Genomic DNA, 18,505 nt, shown 5'->3' on the forward strand with positions numbered 1-18,505 from the left:
CAATAATGACCCAGTCACTCTACATTATCCTGTTTAATACATGGCTACTTACTAAAGAAATCAATACGTTTACACAAAATACTGATTCAAAATGATTTTAATGTTCCTCCAGTGTTCTTTTCAGAATTAAAAGAATAGAACGTCGTAATTGACCATTCAGAATCGGATATTTAACAAAGCTGTGTAATAACTGTTTGTTTGTGTGTGTGTGTGTGTGTGTGTGTGTGTGTGTGTGTGTGTGTGTGTGTGTGTGTGTGTGTGTGTGTGTGTGTGTGTGTGTGTGTGTGTGTGTGTGTGTGTGTGTGTGTGTGTGTGTGTGTGTGTGTGTGTGTGTGTGTGGTGCAGTACCAGTGACCAGTGATCAGATGGAGGGCCTTGACAGAGATGAACTGCGGCCCCATGGCAAGAGGAGGCAGGCGCCTAACCCCACACCAAGCAAATCCTCCAAGAGAGCCAAGATCAAGGTCACCATTGTTTCCCAGAGCGAGTCAGCAGGGGGCACCATGAGCTCTGCTGCACAGCAAGGTACAAACTCTGGTCTCTTGTTTTCCTTACTTGCATATGAGGCAAGAGCTATGTCCCAATTCAGGGGCTGCGGCCTTTGCAGGCACCGCTCATTTTGTCAAAGGGGTTAAGCCAGCCTCCACGAAGCATAGCTCCTATGGCGCCAATTTGATGCTACCTAGCACTCTCACGCCGTCAGCATCCCATTTTGGCGTCACGTTGACAGCAAATAACTTTACATCTGAAGCATTTAAACACTCTATATGTCCGTTGTTTATTTCTAAAGAAATGTGACAATGTATAAAAGGCTTCATTACCTTGTGTCTCACGTTATGGCTCTGTAGCTGACGTTTTTGTAAAAATAGGCGACTTTTTCTTAACCACGCGGCCTACTGTCGCATAGAATGGAACCATGAACAGTACAGGATGAGCTCGCAGGCCGTTTTGTCTTCCATTAGCAGTTTAGCTTTAATTACTAATGTTAACTAGCATGTTAGTTAGCATTAATTAGCGTGTCTGTTATCTATTTAGCCTGCCTATGTTACCTCCTAACATATACCTACATTCTCCGTCTCTGCTGATCGGGATTGATTGAGATTTCTCTTGCACAGCTACCAGAAGACTTACAACTTGTGCATAAAGATGCCATTTGTTTGTTTTCTGTTATTTTTAAAATGTAAATGACATATAATATGACTAATTAAATAAATGACAAATGACAGTCTAATCTGTCATTTGATACTTTTTGGAGATTTCTCCATCTTTTTTTTGACTTATTTATGCACATTAGTTCAAATTTTTACATGGGGTGCCCAAACTTTCGAGCCCCACTGTACACTTTGTTTTCCTTTTTAATAAATTGAGCGTTGATTATTGAATCGGTGCATCTACATCTCTGCTAACCAAGCAACATGATCTGATCTTTCCGTGCAGTGGGTGTCTCTGGGAAGCCCTTAACGGTGACAGTGGGACAGACTGTGGCTGGAGCCAAGGAGCTCTCTGGACTTCTCACCTGCCAGCGGTAAGCTAGCCCGCCCGGCTACACACAGGCACATTCCTAAGCTCCTAATCATGCCTCCACCCATGCCAGCATTCCCACCCTTTTTGGATAACCGTGTGTCTGATGCAGAGGGGTTGATGAGTGGTGTAGTCTAACGTGTCCAAACATCACTTGCTAAGAGTAGCTCCTGAGCAGGGTTGGGCATCGTTTTTATATTAACAATTCTGATTCTTCCTTTCAATTCTCAATTCCAATTCTTTGAGGGGTGGAGTTGAAACGGCTCACATGCTTATTTCACAGAAAAGAGCAGCATTTTGACTCAGTGGTGATTTACAGCTTTACTGCTTTTTCTACGTAAAATGGAGCCACAGTAGAGCGCTGTGGCTGCGACACAACAAGGGCTAGGATGTACGCTGGCCACCAAAACTGGCACCCTTTTAAATTTGGGACCGCTGATTGGGTTTGAAACCACATTTTCCAAACAATTCCAATAAAAAAAAGAAACGGTTCCATTTGAATCGTGATTTTTTTTTTTTGTTGAATGTAAACGGTTCACCAAGTTGGAACCGGTTCTTGATGCCCAATCCTACTCCTGAGTAGATTGGTGGTTGTTTGTCACTGCAGGTCTGGTAGTCTCTCAGAGGTATCTGGTGCCCTGTCCCCAGGCTCCAGCTCATTCAACAGCGTGCAGCCTTGCATGGTATCAGGGTCGTCCACACCAGTCCTGGCGCAAGCTCCGGCTACTGCCCAAGGTATCTCTGTCCTGTCCTGCCCCGCCCTGCACGTCTGTTTTGCACTGTCAACTGTGCAGCTACAGCGACCTCAGCCGCACTGTGCAGTTCTAACCACTTTGTAGATTGAGATTAACGCTTTGAACACTGGATGAGAAACAGTGTGTGGGGACAACATATTTAAGCAAACCTCATCATTGATCACCTCTTGCGCCATTGCTGTATGTGACTGTCCCGAACCTAACCCTTTTGGACATTCATATGGTTTGTTAGTGTGTCTTTGTGTGTGTGTGTCCATCTAGTTTAGGCCTGTTTGGGGTGATTGCGTAGGAGCAGTTTGTTGCAATGAAACTCCCGCACACTGTCTAACTTGCAAAGATAAATTTCATTTTAGTAAGGTATTTTGTTAGGCATAACCAACCCTGGGAACATAGTTGCTCTCGCTATTTGTAAGTTGGACAGTGTGCGGGAGGTTCTTTGCAACTTTTGACCTACTCGTCCCCCTCCTACACACCTGTCTCATGCAATAGATAGTAAAAGGGGTTGTTGTTGTTGTGAATATTTGCCCCAATTTTCAGCTGCACTGATTCACTGCCTTTGTATTTGTGTGCAGCGTCTTCCGCCAGCAGTCTGCTACAAGGCCTAAGTTTCAGTCTTCAGGAGATCGTCACCAGAGCTCCTAGCTTGCCCTCCACAGCAGCCGGTGCAGGCAGCACCCAGGTACCGCTTGGTTACATCGCATAGAAGTTTGAATGCCCACAATGGAAGTTTTGTTTGTTTTGAATAAGTAAAAACCAAAGCACATCCAGTTATATACACATATTGATACATGAAGCTAGATATTGACTTAAATTTAGGATACGTTAATATGACACGAGTGTTGTCTTTTCCTGATTTTACACACTGCATTACAGTGAAGTGATGTCATTTCCTGAACTTATCTGATGTTTCTAGCTGTTCTATTGCTGATGATTAAGTATTAAGAATCTTATTGAGTAACTGTTTTGTGGGAGCACCAATAGTCAACTAAAAGAAATAGCTATTTTGGCTAAAATACAACGACATTTGATTTTCTCCATGTCGCCCAGCTCTAGCGTGACGTGACTAAACGCACTGGAAAGATCTGTGTTTTTACGGTGTGTGTGTGTGTGTGTGTGTGTGTGTGTGTGTGCGCGTGTGTGTGTGTGCACGCTCAGTCTGTTGCTCTATGTGACAACGTTTGTTTGTCTTCTTCTCCACCCTCAGGCGGTGTGTGGCAAGCCCCAGGGTCAGGTCCTGAGCTCTGTCGCTACCAGCAGCAGTACTCTGCTCCGGGCGATGCCTGTGGTCACCACAGGAGGACTGGCTAAAACCACTGCCATCCACCAGCTGCTCACTAATGGCGGGCTCGCCAAGCTCGCCAGCAGCTTGCCCGGCTTGGCGCACATCACCAATCAGACCGCTGGTATGTCTCGAACTGCCAAAACACGACGGCCTCGTTGAATTCTCAGAGTTCGTTCTTCCTTTTTCGTTTTGGAAAACACAAGTTCAGGACGTCTGTAGGCCAGGGACGACTGCCGCAGTAGAGGACAGCTCTGTCGACGTGTGTGTGTGTGTGTGTGTGTGTGTGTGTGTGTGTGTGTGTGTGTGTGTGTGTGTGTGTGTGTGTGTGTGTGTGTGTGTGTGTGTGTGTGTGTGTGTGTGTGTGTGTGTGTGTGTGTGTGTGTGTGTGTGTGTGTGTGTGTGTGTGTGTGTGTGTGTGTGTGTGTGTGTGTGTGTGTGTGTGTGTGTGTGTGTGCGCGTGCGTGTGTTTGTGTGCATGTGCGTAGAACGTTTTCCTGGAAGAAGCTGACCGTTTTGAGGTTGCGGAGTCAGTAGCGTGAATATAGGCTGCGGCATCGGAGGGCAGATCAACGCCGTAGGACATGCTTTGTTTCCATGATCAGACAGAGCTGTATGGGAAAATTAAGATAACAATTTTGAGTTCCCCACTGATGATTCGCACATAATGTTTATGTAGATATGGATGCAAGTGTGAAATAAAAATAATTGTACAAAACCATTTTGTTACAGAAGAATTGTGAATTAAGTTAAAACTATTGTGGGATGACCAAATTGAATACTCAAAAGTTCATTCCAGACTGCTTTTTGTGTCAGATTTGTTTGTTAGAGCTGTCACTTCATGTGTGTGTTTATTTTGTCTGCCTCTTCATGTAGAAACATTTTGTAAACCCTTCCATTAAATCACCTGCTTCTAATATCCCGACCTCTTACAGAGACATGTTGGAAAGCAATAACATTAGCACATGGCATTACTCAAGCTCTGTTCCTGTTGCTACAATAAAGACTGGAATCAAACTCACGTTTCCATTGCTCCTTTTGCTCCTTTTTGTTTATCTTTGTCTTTCAGTGTGAGTCAGTTTTACTTCTCACCCCCTCTCGTCTAAACTAAAAACTCCAAAATTGCTTTTACTTCTCATTATGTTCATTTTCCAACAGCCTGCTGTTGTTTTAGTTTCCTAACCTGATCCCAAAGAAAAAAGGCAATCGACATGTTTGACAACTTTTTGTTATTCCTAGGTGCACTTTGGGGGTTAGCATGTCTGGCTGTTAGTGCTGACTGAGTAGTTTTGTTTGTGTGTCAGTAGGGCAGAAAGCCCCCCCTTCGATAGCGGTGACGCTGCAACGAGCACAGCCGAGTAGAGCGGGATCTCTGAGCCCAGCTGGGGAGGTTGTGATGCCGCCTCGCCCCCTCGAGCCTAAGGTGTGTCTCATTTAAGCGTCTGCTGGCTCCTGATATTTTCATAATTTTACTTAGAGCTCTTTATGTGGTTACTTATTATATCCATTGTGATAGCATGAGGTGGTGATTCATGCAACATCTGCCTTTTTACACTGCCTGCATTGTTATCCATACAACCCAAGGCAATTTATCTTTATAATTTTGCCAAACACAACCTTACAGTATGTAGCATAATAATTATTAATTATAATTAATGATAACAATTAATGACCTGCCCTAATTAGTAATCCTTAACCCAATTTAACATGGTGTTTCGTAGCTTAATCTTCCTTTTAAGTTGCATAAAGTTTTTAGGTGAATTAACAGAGGAACACTGCGATAGTTCCTTATTGTCAGGGCAAACAGAATTTCCACAGATTTAAAATAAATAAATAAAACTCAATGTTAACACATCTCTACACCAAGCAGAAAAGACAGTCAATTCTGCTGTTTTTCATTCAGGACCACTGCTGGAAAAAAAGAAAAATGAAATTGCGATTTTTTTTTTTTTGCTTAATGTTAGAAATGCCATTAGGAGACTTTCACTTTAGTAAATCAAAAACGTTGTTTAATAAAACGGCTATTGTCACAGATTCCCCCTTATTTTAGAGGCAGGAGTATTTTTGACATATATATATATTTTTTAAATATTGTAACGGACTGTTGATTCTGCAGGTTTATGTCCTCGTGTTAATGTCCTCGTTAAGAGTATCACTGTTTACTTACAGTAGTTTAGACCAGATTAGACATATGGAGTTAAACTCTGAGATTTCCGCCTGTCAGTGAAGTAAACCTGAGTTTAGAGACTCTGAACCCTGTCTACATGTCATCTTCCGGTGAGACTGAGCCGCGGGAAATCGTACACCTGTAGCTCTATTTGGATGAAAGCATAGACCGTTAATATTAATAAATATACAGTCTATGGCCGAGAGAATAGACCGTTAATATTAAATAAATATACAGTCTATGGCTGAGAGAATAGACCGTTAATATTAAATAAATATACAGTCTATGGCTGAGAGAATAGACCGTTATTATTAATAAATATACAGTCTATGGCTGAGAGCATAGGCCGTTAATATTAATAAATATACAGTCTATGGCTGAGAGCATAGACCGTTAATATAAATACATATACAGTCTATGGCTGAGAGCATAGACCGTTAATATTAATAAATATACAGTCTATGGCTGAGAGCATAGACCGTTAATATTAAATAAATATACAGTCTATGGCCGAGAGAATAGACCGTTAATATTAAATAAATATACAGTCTATGGCTGAGAGCATAGGCCGTTAATATAAATACATATACAGTCTATGGCTGGGAGCATAGACCGTTAATATTAAATAAATATACAGTCTATGGCTGAGAGCATAGACCGTTAATATAAATACATATACAGTCTATGGCTGAGAGCATAGACCGTTAATATTAATAAATATACAGTCTACGGCTGAGAGCATAGAGCGTTAATATTAATAAATATACAGTCTATGGCTGAGAGCATATAGACCGTTAATAAATATTCAGTCTATGTATGAGAGCTAAGGGGGGGTATTATGTCATGCAGGAAGAGACGGGGTGTGTAACATCAGGTAACGTCAGTTGACATAATTGTTTCTTTATTTTGGCGTTGGTTACGGCCTACGGTATCCTGTATCCCGGCCAGTGATAAGACCTATAGTACACTGGCTATAACGTCTCACAGGCTGAGGGACGTTACAATATTTTGACTTTTAACGGACAGAAACAGGTTGGGAATAATGTTGAGGCTTACTACACATAATATAATTTAATCAGCCGCTGAGAGTAACTCTGGCCGTGTCTTTTACTGTGACCATTTGTTCAATAAGTTGCAGTTTTACAAACTAGAAAGTAAACAACTTACGCTTGACAAACATGTTTGCATCTTGCGTCTCACGTTCATGTCAGTAAGCTAGCAAGAGTACACAACACAAAACGTCCGTGTAGGTTGCTTCAAAATAAAAGCACTTCCTGTGACGTTTCGTAGTAAAGCTAAATACCTGTTAAACCAATAAGGTTATGTAACTTTTCATATTTCAGCTATAGGTAATTGTGTTTTAATCACTGCAGGAATTGACACAACATTAGCTGAAGCGTTGTTGTAAGCTAGTTAGCTAGCTAGCTAGCGGTCTATCGGCAGCTCTAGTTCACTTTAAACCGGACATTTCCGATGACGGCGAAGTGAGACACGGTGAATGGCTTCTTTGGGAATATTTAACTTGACGTTTATGTCTTCATTCATCTCATTTTACTTTTTGCACAGCCGCTGCACTTTGACACACCTGTAAGTTAACGTTAAACATGTTTTAATGTAGCTAGCTAAGCTAACACGTTAGCGTCGCTGCGTCAACGTTCGGACGCCACTCGCTGATAAATCACCCGGACTTCTTTCAGCGGAGTGATCGATAGCTGTCCTCCAGAGTGAACAGAGCTGTGTCTATGGCAACGGTGTGTTATTGTTATTGTCTTATTCTACATTAGAATTCAACCAAGCCATGTAATAGATAAATTCATTATATGTTCTGAAGTGTGAGTTAACCTTCATGTTGCATGTCCTCAGGTCAAATTGACCCGTTTTCCTATATCAATGTTCTTTTTAACTACCCCAAATAACATGATTGATTCCACACAGCTCTCTTTGGCAATTAGGCCTACAAATCTCTAGTTTAATTAATTAAATTTTATAGCATTTGAAAGTGGTTTCCAAATAGTATTGAGTAAAAGTTGACAAATTCCAGTCTGTGATTATCCATCAACAGCCATTCCTTTAATTTTAGTCTCAATAATTTCTAATTTCTGCTTTTCTAACTCAGGCATTAGTTTTAATTTCCAAATAATAAGGTTTATTGAACATTAATTTCAAAAGTAACTGTAAACCAAAAGTTGATAAGTTAGTGTTACGTAGTGTTGAAAATGTCAAAAAAAGTGTCAAAAGTGTTGAAAAATTGGACAAAAATGTAAGAAAAAGTAGGGGGAAAAATTGATAAAAAAAGCCTCAACAAAAGTGTTGATTTTCAATTTAGACAGTAGGACTACCCAAGGGTTAATAATTCCCATGTGCTCTGTTGCAGCAGTAAAAGGTTTCCATGTGGCGAGGCAACTGAGGTAAGCTGGTGCTGTGCCAGGGGCATCTGGGAGCCACGGGCTGCTGATGTGAGGGTACGCCTCCTCCACCTCCACCTCCCCACCCCCACCCCCACAACACCTGCCACGCGTCCTCCAGAGAGTCCCCCTGTTCCAGGTTTGGAAAAGGCCGGGCCATTACTGTCGCCCCGACTCATTCTAGGGTTTAAAAATTTAACTTATTGTTGTTTCTTCTCAGTATTTCTTAATGGACCAGAAAGTCAATGAAGCAAAGGTTCTGTTACTGGGGAAATATTGCCTTTTTTTTCAAGATTAGTAATAATGTTTATGCCAAATTCCTGCCCTATGTACATTATGTAACTTAAAAATAGAACCATCAGACAGTTTCTACCCTTTTAAGGTGGAAGGAGTGAAAAAGATTCATCTTGAACATTTGTCCTGGTTTGGGAATGATGAAAGGCTTTGACACACCAACCCGACGACAGACGAGGCGTGCGCTAGACGTAATGCGTCTCCATGACAGCAGGCGGTGCTAATCTGTATCAACGCCAAAAAATGAAAACCCACAGCTGATTGGACGAACGCGTCACGTGGTTCTCGCTTCTCTGGAATTTCAAAACTGACCATAATGGCGTCCTGTTCGGATTTTTTACAAAAATAGTTCCCTGAAACGTGTTTCTGAAAATCTTTTAAGCGAGTAATAGACCATGCAGTTGCTGAATCTGTCTTCCTCTCAGATGGACAAAGGTCAGTTTAAAATCCGACTGCCCGCCTTCCGATTCAACATGTCAAATTGGCCGAAATGAAAGCCGACGGCTCCTCCGACGGACGACGGCACCGAACAGACTCGAGTCACTGACCTTGCCCGACTGTCCGACGGCCGATAATCGGGTTGGTGTGTCAGCGCCTTGATGAAGACAGTTGGAGAACCAGACATGAGACAGGATGTCGGTTCTACAGGATGATTCCTTCCCTCGGCAAATATCATGTTTTTTTCCCAAATGATGTACAGATTTTTAGACGTTGTATTAAATCAAATGGCTTGAAAAACCGTGCCCATAGCTGCCGTAAATGGAGCACGCCCCCGGATCCCACCTAGGTTTGGGTGGCTGAGCTCTGAAAGTTGACCAGATCTGGCTCCGCCCCTGGTCTCCATGCTGCAGTCTGAGCTCTCTTCTCAGACCTTTAACATTCCAGATGTAAAACATGATTAAAAGGTGATCCTCAAGGCAGGAAATCAAATCGTGTGAGGAACCGGATCTCCACGGCATCCCACCTGGACTGTGATAATCCCGCCGTGCAGCCCACAGAAGGACAGTCTTGGTGCAGACCATAACCCTACAACTCAACATCTCTTTGGATCTCATTTGTTATCAACAGCCTAGAAGAGGAGAGCTGCCAATATGAATCCATCAGTAATCAGCTGTTCAATCGCCAAGTTTTTTTTGATAATCGATTAATTGGTTTTAGGCATTCTTTTGGTTTTTAACCCTTGAGTTGTCCTTCGTATCACACGTATTTTACACGTCCGGGTGCAGGATGGGTCTCGGGACCTGGGAGGACCATGCCACGGTAGCAGAAAAATACGATTAAATACAGGACGGTCTCGGGACCCCGGAGGACGAGATGATGGTAGTGGGAAACGCGTTTGTGTGCAGGAAGGGTCTCGGGACCCCGGAGGACGAGATGATGGTAGTGGGAAACGCGTTTGAGTGCAGGAAGGGTCTCGGGACCCCGGAGGACGAGATGATGGTAGTGGGAAACGCGTTCGATTGCAGGAAGGGTCTCGGGACCCCGATGGACGAGATGATGGTAGTGGGAAACGCGTTTGTGTGCAGGAAGGGTCTTGGGACCCCGGAGGACGAGGCCCCCGCCATTTTCACGTAAAATGACCTCACATAGTACGAGAGGGTCACAGAGGACCCGAAGCTCAACGCCAGGCCAGTTTTGGTCCCGGTGACCCGAAGGACAGCACAAGGGTTAGGTTGTAATGTCACAACTGGATATTTCTGAATATCTTTATTTTGTAAAATAACTCAAATTGAATGTCGGTTGTGGCTTCCATGTTCATCACATTGATTATGTTCACATTATAACAGTGTTTCATCATAATAATTGCCTTTTTGTGTAGCAGTTTTTTTTCCACACTGACAAACAACTTCACCTTGTGATAGGGCTAAAATATGTTTGATTAAAATCTAAACTTCAACACTAATTTAATGCCTGATTGGTCATAATTATGTGTTCGCAGAAGCTGGGTTTGACTGTTAGAGATTCCTGGTGTTGGTTGTAAAAGATGCCTGGTGTTACCTGGTGTTGACTGTTAAAGATGCCTGGTGTTGACTGTTAAAGATGCCAGGTGTTGACTGTTAAAGATGCCTGGTGTTGACTGTTAAAGATGACTGGTGTTGACTGTTAAAGATGCCTGGTGTTGACTGTTAAAGATGCCTGGTGTTGACTGTTAAAGATGCCTGGTGTTGACTGTTAAAGATGCCTGGTGTTGACTGTTAAAGATGCCTGGTGTTGACTGTTAAAGATCCCTGGTATTGACTGTTAAAGATGCCTGGTGTTGACTGTTAAAGATGCCTGGTTTTACCTGGTGTTGACTGTTAAAGATGCCTGGTGTTGACTGGTGTTGTCTGGTGTTGGTTGTTAAAGATGCCTGGTGTTGACTGTTAAAGATACCTGGTGTTGACTGTGCACTTGTGCAATGCTCCCTTAGAAGAAAACGCACTAATCAAAGTATCTTTATTGTTCCTTAAAGGGAAATTGGCATGCAGCCAGGATTCATACACAAAACACAAACAGGATGAGAGTAGAAAGCAACACGCATGCCACTTGCTTGGTCTCTTTTGTGGTGCAGGAAATGAATTCCCCCCCAAAACCCATGAATAAAATAAAAAAATAACTCCAGCACACTAGGGGAAGGGGTAAAAAAAATCAGCACAGTATTGCAATTTTTTCCCCGTGTTCTGGTTTATTGGCATTTGATTAAACCAATCACTGTTGTCTTGGGTGGTGCTAGGCGCCGGACGGTGCTACAGCACCGCTGCAAGCTACTCTCGGGAAGGAACTTGGTGTAACGCGTACGTTCAAAACTAGTTTTAGTCGTGCAAGAGAAACCTCCGATTGGACAGATAGTCTAGCTAGCTGTCTGGATTTGCCCTGCAGAGATCTGAGGACCAGGTAACCATAGTCCTCTGAAATCCACCCTGAGTTTAGAAGGCCAACACACAGAAAGCCTAAGGCGACAGATATCCGGCCCAAATAAGTGAAATCCGGCAGATTTCCCAGCAGCAACCAGCGGAAGTGGAACATCGAGGATATGGACTACTGTGCCGTTACCGTCTGCTGCAGTAGCTTTGGGGTCAGGCTTACCATTATAGTGAGTGTAGTTTGAGTTGGCTGTCGTTTCAGATCTACTTTAGTGATTCACATAAGTTAATGTCATGTTTCCACAGAGATGACTGCCAAGCAACTGTGTTGTTGTTGCTAGGTGACTCTTAACACAGTCGGGCTCAATTTATGACCAAAACATTCCGTTATCCTTGGGCATGTGGAAGTTCTTGACCTTTCCTAGTGGGTATATGGCGTAAACCTGCGCATCAACGTAGACCACACCCCTGTGGGGGGGAGGGGGTACTTTAGAACAAAAAGGTTGGGAACCTGGGGCGATTCTAGGATCAGAGCTTTAAAAAGACCGTGACACGGAGACAGTCCCTCGCCTTCACAACCACACTCCTTTCTCCCTCTGACAGATTAGGAGTCTGCCACAACCTCCTCTGATTGGCCAAAATTATGTTATTGTTAACGGTAATGGTAATTGTTTGTCCTCTGTTGCTAACAGACAAGTTCATGAACTCTCACTTAAGGTCTAAAATGGATTACATTTTTTATCTTTTTGTTTTTAGGGGTGCTTGAGCCAGAAATCACCCATGTTGGGTGATTTTTACTGCTCAAAATGAAAGGCCATGTCTGCCCGTGTTGACAATAAACAGTTTGTGTTACATTTGTTTCCACTGAACTATTGACGCAATACTTCCCATCAGCACTGTGTCCTCACTTCACTATATCTGGATGTTTTTCTTGGAGCAGCCACATTAAAGAAAAGAAAAACTGCCAATCCAAATATTTGATCCTGTGCGTTCAACAACTGCTCTTATTCGAAATACAATTACTGTGCTTGCTCTCCAGCAGCAGGGTGAACAGCCCGCTTCTCTCAGCTGACATCCTGTCTTAAATTCCACACGTAGACGCAGTCAGATAAGATAAAGAGACGAGGATGTCTCCTCCCTCTTATATAAGCCAGACTGTGTGTGAGCAGGGAGCGAATAACTGAGCCAGAGAACAGCAGAGCTCCCATCATCATCATCATGATCAGCATCATAATCAGCATCAGTGGATATATTCAATCATCCAATCTCCAACACAGTTCTTTTTCTACAGAAATTAACTGGATGTGTGGAGTCCAGTGAGACTGGAAGGAGTATTTCAACTTACTGACGCAATACAGCAATCTTCATGGCAAGAAATTAGCTGTGACAAATTGAGAAGAAACTGACGGCATTTTGAGAACCTACAGTATGTTTTGGATATTTTCTAAAGCTAAAGTTGCATTAAAATTAGAAAGGAGCCTAATGTGTAAGTAGGACTGTAAGCTTTAAGCCTTGTGTTGTCTTAACGTTGACCAGTGTAACTTTTTTCTGGGTCCAAAGTCTTCTTAACCCCTTTTGTTGTCCTCGGGTCAAATTTGACCCATTTTCAAAAAAGCTTTCATATCAGAAATTTGGCTTTTCTTTCAACCAAATTGTCAAATAAAATAACTTGGATGGTTCCCTACAACACTCTCCACAAGTAAGATAAATGATCAGTTTACAACTTTCATTGAATTTGGGTTTTTTTCATTCAACTTTATTAGCCTGAATGCCAGGCGAACTTAGCCCCGCCCACAACAAATGAAGTCGGGAAGTTCATATTCTGACTAGAATCTGAGTATGACCACACCAGGCTACAATTTTAAAGCGTTTGAAACATAACAAAACGACAAAAGAGCGTTGATAAAATTGACAAAAATGTTGTGGGGAAAAAAACAACTACGTATAAAAGGACAGGAAAAAAAAATCAACACAAACTTTGAAAAATGTCGGAAAAAACTTCTAAGCCGACAAAAAAGTGACAAAAACATTATTAAAAGCAACAAAAAAAGTTAGTATTTTACATTTTGACCCAGAAAAAACGAATATTTCCTGGTTTATGGGAAGACAACACAAGGGTTAAACATTTTCATGTTTTTTTTTTCTATCAATCCTTTTCAAGTGCTAGAAAATTTAATAAAAACAACCAAATCCATTGAAGGTAGTGATGTGATTATTTACTAGTGAAGAGCGTTGTATGGAAACATCCACGCTGAAACCCTAATTTCTCATATGGAAACATTTTTGAAAATGAGTCTATTTTGACCCGAGGACAACAGGGGGTTAATAGTATCTGAACATGTGCTGGCCATTTTTAGGCCTTAATTTTGCCAGGACAGCTGAAGACATGAAGGGGGATGGGGGGGTCGGAGTCGAAGCCTGGCTCTCTGCCTCGAGGAGTAAACCACTACATATGCCAACAGAGCTACCCACGCTGCAATGTTGATGCCAGTACTATACTTTGCATTAATAGTAATAATATTGTATACTTTATTTATCCTGTTAATACACACAGGCTTTAATCACACACACATGCTCAGTACCTATACATGCACTAAATGGAGAGGTGTCAGAGTGTGTGTGTGTGTGTGGGGGGGGCTGCCCATGGGGTTTCGGTGCCTTGCTCAAGAGCCCCGTGGCAGTGCCCAAGAGGTGAACTGGTACCTCTCCAGCTACCTGTCCACCACCATACTTCCAGACTTTAGGTAGTCCGGATGGGGACTACCTAAAGTTAAGGTGACTGTCTGCAAGCCTGGTACTTTGGTTTAAGAAGTGTGTGTGTGTGTGTGTGGGGGGGGGGGGGGGGGGGGGGGGGGGGGGGGGGAAGTAGGGGGGACACAAACGGGATTTTGAAAAGTGTTGGGGGGGATGTCCCCCCTGTCCCTTTAGAGGAAATCCCTGTGTGTACATGAGGAACCTGATTCACTAGCATTGTGTTTTTTTTTTTTTTACCAAACTCAGATCCTTCCTGCCTTTTTAAGTTTATTTGTAATTTAAGTCACATAGCTTACGCTGGCCGACTTACATTACCAAGAAAAAGCATTAAGCTGCTGTATTAAAGAACGCTGAAATGTAAACATTTAAAAAAGTAGGAAGAAAACACAAAAAGAACAAACGTCCCGACGACAAAAACGAGCAGCAGTCCCATAAAGAAGAATCGACATAACAGCTTGAGAGATGAGTGTGTTTAAAAAGGCCAGTGAGTATAAATATGTCTTTAGATTTACATTTTTTTAAATGGAGAGAGCACATCTGCTGGTTCCCCAGATGTGAAGCAGCCCTTCGACTAATCTCTCCACGCGGTGTTCCGAGAGTTTCCAACAGGTGGCGTTCAAAGCACTTGGATTTGCTCAGGACTCCTTATGTGAGATCTGTTTGAGCCCCAGTGGGGAAGTTAGAGTGGTCACGCTGTGTGTGTGTGTGTGTGTGTGTGTGTGTGTGTGTGTGTGTGTGTGTGTGTGTGTGTGTGTGTGTGTGTGTGTGTGTGTGTGTTTTGTGTGTATTTAAGGAAAAAAACAGAAAGCAGTTTATACTTTAATTAAACTGTAAGAAGATAGGGAACATAATAACTCAAATATGTGTCATTTAAGGAGCCTTCAGCTTCTTTTGAATTTTATAGACATGTTGAAATCCACGGAGGTAACTAAATACATTTACTCAAGTACTGTACTTAAGTATGTTGAGGTACTTGTACTTAGTCTTCTCTTTTTATGCCACTTTCTACTTCTACTCCACTACATTTCAGAGAGAAATATTATACATTTTACTACATTCATCTGACACCTTTAGCTACTATAGTTACTTTACAAATTAACATTTTTACACACAAGTTTATAAAATATGTTTTTATTATAAAGTAAACTACTTAACAATATAACGGCTTCCAAGTCCAGCTGAAACTATTAGACCATTAAACACACAACTGTTTGGATCGTTTCCAGTTTCTAAAGACTGAGGATTTTACTGCATTGAGTACTTTTACTTTCATTCAAGATTCAAAATCCTTTATTCATCCCACAATGGGGGAATTCACACTGTTCCAGCAAGGGATAGGAGGAAAAGTAGAAGACACATGTTTACACACGGTAATACATTTAATTAACGAAAGTAAATAGTAAGTTTTCCTGATAGTACTTACAGACTTTTACCTAAGTAACAAGGCAGGACTTTTACTTGTAACAGAGTATTTTACAGTGTGGTATTAGTACTATATTAAAGCAAATCTGAATAAACTCCCATTTTTTCAGCAAGCTCTTGGAGCTAAATATGATAACTCCATGATTGCTTGATTTAATGTCAAAAGGTAGTATCATTAAGGTCTAAAAACAAAAGGATAATGGTGGCAGCGGAGGAGAAACCATCACTGTTGTTTTTACAAAGACATAACATGCAGGGAACCACGTTTTGGTCCCCCATATGCTCTTCAAGGACCCCCGAAGGGCCGACTGGGGAGCATTAAAAAAGCACAGGGTCATCCCTGAGTTTAGGACGTTTTCAACGCCCCTGTGGTAGGGCTGCACAATTAAATCCCAATTTTATTGAAATCGGAATATAGACTACTGCAATATCCATTATTTTTGGGTGGTGATGGCGCAGTGGAAGTGACGCATGCCTTTGGTGTGAGAGACCTGGGTTTGATTCCCACTACCATACAACAAGACATGTGTCCCTGAGCAAGACACTTAACCCCTAGTTGCTCCAGAGGCGTGTGGCCTCTGACATATATAGCTGTTGTAAGTCACTTTGGATAAAAGCGTCAGCTAAATCACATGTCATGTAATATGATATCGCAGGTGGGGCCCCATTTTTGTCCAAATATGTGTCAAGTATTGTGGGGCTGCAGAGACATTCAGGCCTACAAGATGTATCCTACAGACTAAAGAATTTTTTTTTGTTTTGTAGCCTAAAGATGCTCGCAAAAAAAAATCCCACTAGCCTTTAAATCATTTTCATTTTTTTGATTATAATATTTTTCTATAAAAATTATGATAATCACACCAAAATGATCATTCCCGCCAATATCGTGATTCATATCGCAATCGCAATATCAGTCAAAATATTTGCAATTAGATAATTTCTTCATATCGTGCAGCCCTACCCTGTGGACAGGGCTGCCAAACCGCGATATTACGAATCCCATTATGGCCACGCCAAGACCCGCCCTCCAATAGCATTCACACAATACTATTGGCCAAGCGTCCATGCTTACGTGTACAGGTCCTATCCCCTGACCAATCACCTGACCCTAGCATATTAGGCAGCAGGCCTAGCCTACATGTGCAGATGTGATTGATGCTAGCAGTCCAACTGGGTAAAGAGAAGTTGAAGATGATAACCTAGCAAAAAAACAACGTCAACGTGTCAGTTTAAAGGTCGGTAAAGCGCAAAAACATGAAATTAAAAACGTCAAAAATGTCAGAAAAAAATCATTAGAAACGACGAGTAAAAGCGTCAAAACATAGAGGTAGAAAAGGGACAAAAGAAAAACCACAAACCGTCAGATAAAAATCTTGAAAAAACGCGTAAAAGTCTGGGAAAAAGTAAAAAATTCGAATTGAAAAATTAAAAGCATTATCGAAAGTGGAAAAAATCGACAAAAATGTTGGAAATACGACAATAAAAGTTGAAAACAAAAGCCTTAAATTGCAGGGGGGGGGGCATAAGCCTAACACTTAAGAAAAAAGCTACAAAAACGTTGAAAAAAACCCGCCAAAAACGTCTGAAACGGATTAGTTTGGGCCGGCCGGCTCTAGCTGCGGAGCCGCCAGGTCATCCAAGTTTTGCCCGGCAGCAGTCGCCTGGAGCTCGGGCTGGAGGAGAGGAGCCACGGAGACACCGGAGAGAGGCTGGATTTAAAACCCGCCCTCCGGAGGGATCCCCCCCTCCACCCACCCCCCCAAAAAACCTCCCATTTTCTCTCTTTCTCTCACTCACTCACTCTTCTGTCTCTCTCTCTTGCCCTCTCTGTCCCTCTCTCTTCCTTTACCTTTATCCCTCGTCTTTCGCCGTTTTCCCCTCACCACAATAATGGATCTCACGGCGAGATGTCTGTGTCTCCTCTCCTGTCTCGGCGTGATCCAGGCGATCGATTTGGAAGCGATCGATCCGGGCTACTATGTGGAGCCCACTGCCACATCAGAGCCGATCGACTATAAGGATCCTTGCAAAGCTGGTGAGATGTTTTCCCCCCTTTTCTTTTTCTAGCCCTACGCTGTGTGTGATTCACCTTTTTTTTTTTAATGTGGAGGTAGGAAAACATGCCACGAATGTGTTTTGTGGAGCCTCCAGAGAGCTGCCGGAGAAACGCTTTGGTTATTTAGAGATGACAGTAGTGGATGTAGTTTTTAAAAGGCTCGAGGGAACACTGTGTGCGGTTGTTTTTGCACTGAGTGACATAGTTTGTGCAGTTTGAAACATTTAAAGCGCACTCAGGGAGTCGCAGCTTGGGTAATAATCGAGCTCGGAGAGAGCGGCTGCAAGGATTGGAAGAATGGGAATAAAAAAAAGAAAGAAAGGATGAGTGGCTGCATACATTTCTTGAGACTTAAAAAGTTTTGGTTTGAGTGCTTGTGGAAAAGTTACAGCTTGATGTTTGCGCTTTCTTTCTTGTATCTTCTGTTATGTGCTCATGTAGTTGCTGCAGGCGCTCTGCTCTGCTGTGGAGCAGCCTGAGCTTTTACAGGGTTTTTTGCAATTTGTTAGACTTGTGCTGGTTGCTTTTTGTCATTGCACAAATAGGGATTTTTCTTCTTCTTCTTCTTCTTCCACCGGCTGTTCACATGGCCACTTAAACAAAGTGGAGGAGGGGAGAGATCAGAGTACAGTGGAGCTTAGAAATTATGCACATAATAATTGTGTTGGCTGTTGTCTCATGTCTCACCGTAGAAAGGGTCTGTTTCTTTTCTGCTGTGGTGAAACCTGCATATTTTCTACCATCATTTGGCAAAGGCATATCTGACTTGTCATTGTAATGTGTGTGTGTTTGTGTGTGCATGTGCGTGTGTGTGTGTTGTGAACTCACTGTCTTGCCAAATCCCTTTGGGGGAGTTTGAACAGATTGTGTTTTCCATCTGGTGAAAGTATTCAGGTTACAGAAACAGAGAGTTGGCGTCGCTCACAATGACCTCTAAAGTTCTGGAAGTGCCTTCCGATTTTTGCATTTGACATTTTCTGATGTGGCAGCAAATTTATAAAGCACCCCC

The 18,505-nt window shown here is 42.3% G+C and overlaps 2 protein-coding genes across 11 annotated transcripts in view; both read left to right on the plus strand.

Moving 5' to 3' along the window:
* Nucleotides 1-18,505, plus strand: part of kansl3 (KAT8 regulatory NSL complex subunit 3) — a 340,892-nt gene that overhangs the window by 10,594 nt on the left and 311,793 nt on the right. The window contains exons 16-22 of one of the 9 annotated variants that reach the window (XR_004656523.1): nt 346-525; nt 1,438-1,525; nt 2,129-2,256; nt 2,849-2,955; nt 3,481-3,679; nt 4,860-4,978; nt 8,097-8,509. Coding sequence is in view for 8 of the 9 variants with exons in the window: in XM_034870864.1 (XP_034726755.1) it covers nt 346-525; nt 1,438-1,525; nt 2,129-2,256; nt 2,849-2,955; nt 3,481-3,679; nt 4,860-4,978; nt 8,097-8,102 (827 nt within the window). In the remaining variant the exon portion in view is untranslated. Of the gene's footprint in view, nt 1-345; nt 526-1,437; nt 1,526-2,128; nt 2,257-2,848; nt 2,956-3,480; nt 3,732-4,859; nt 4,979-8,096; nt 9,018-18,505 lie in introns of those variants that run through there. The other 8 variants (XM_034870864.1, XM_034870872.1, XM_034870866.1 and 5 more) reach the window with 8 other exon arrangements.
* The window catches only part of bmp1a (bone morphogenetic protein 1a), a 65,028-nt gene continuing 59,007 nt past the window's right edge, over nt 12,485-18,505 (plus strand). The window contains exon 1 of one of the 2 annotated variants that reach the window (XM_034870863.1): nt 12,485-12,633. Coding sequence is in view for 1 of the 2 variants with exons in the window: in XM_034870862.1 (XP_034726753.1) it covers nt 17,331-17,475 (145 nt within the window). In the remaining variant the exon portion in view is untranslated. Of the gene's footprint in view, nt 12,634-17,132; nt 17,476-18,505 lie in introns of those variants that run through there. The other variant, XM_034870862.1, reaches the window with a different exon arrangement.

The sequence above is a fragment of the Etheostoma cragini genome, chromosome 5 (assembly GCF_013103735.1).
Source record: "Etheostoma cragini isolate CJK2018 chromosome 5, CSU_Ecrag_1.0, whole genome shotgun sequence".
Classification (NCBI taxonomy): Eukaryota; Metazoa; Chordata; class Actinopteri; order Perciformes; family Percidae; genus Etheostoma; species Etheostoma cragini.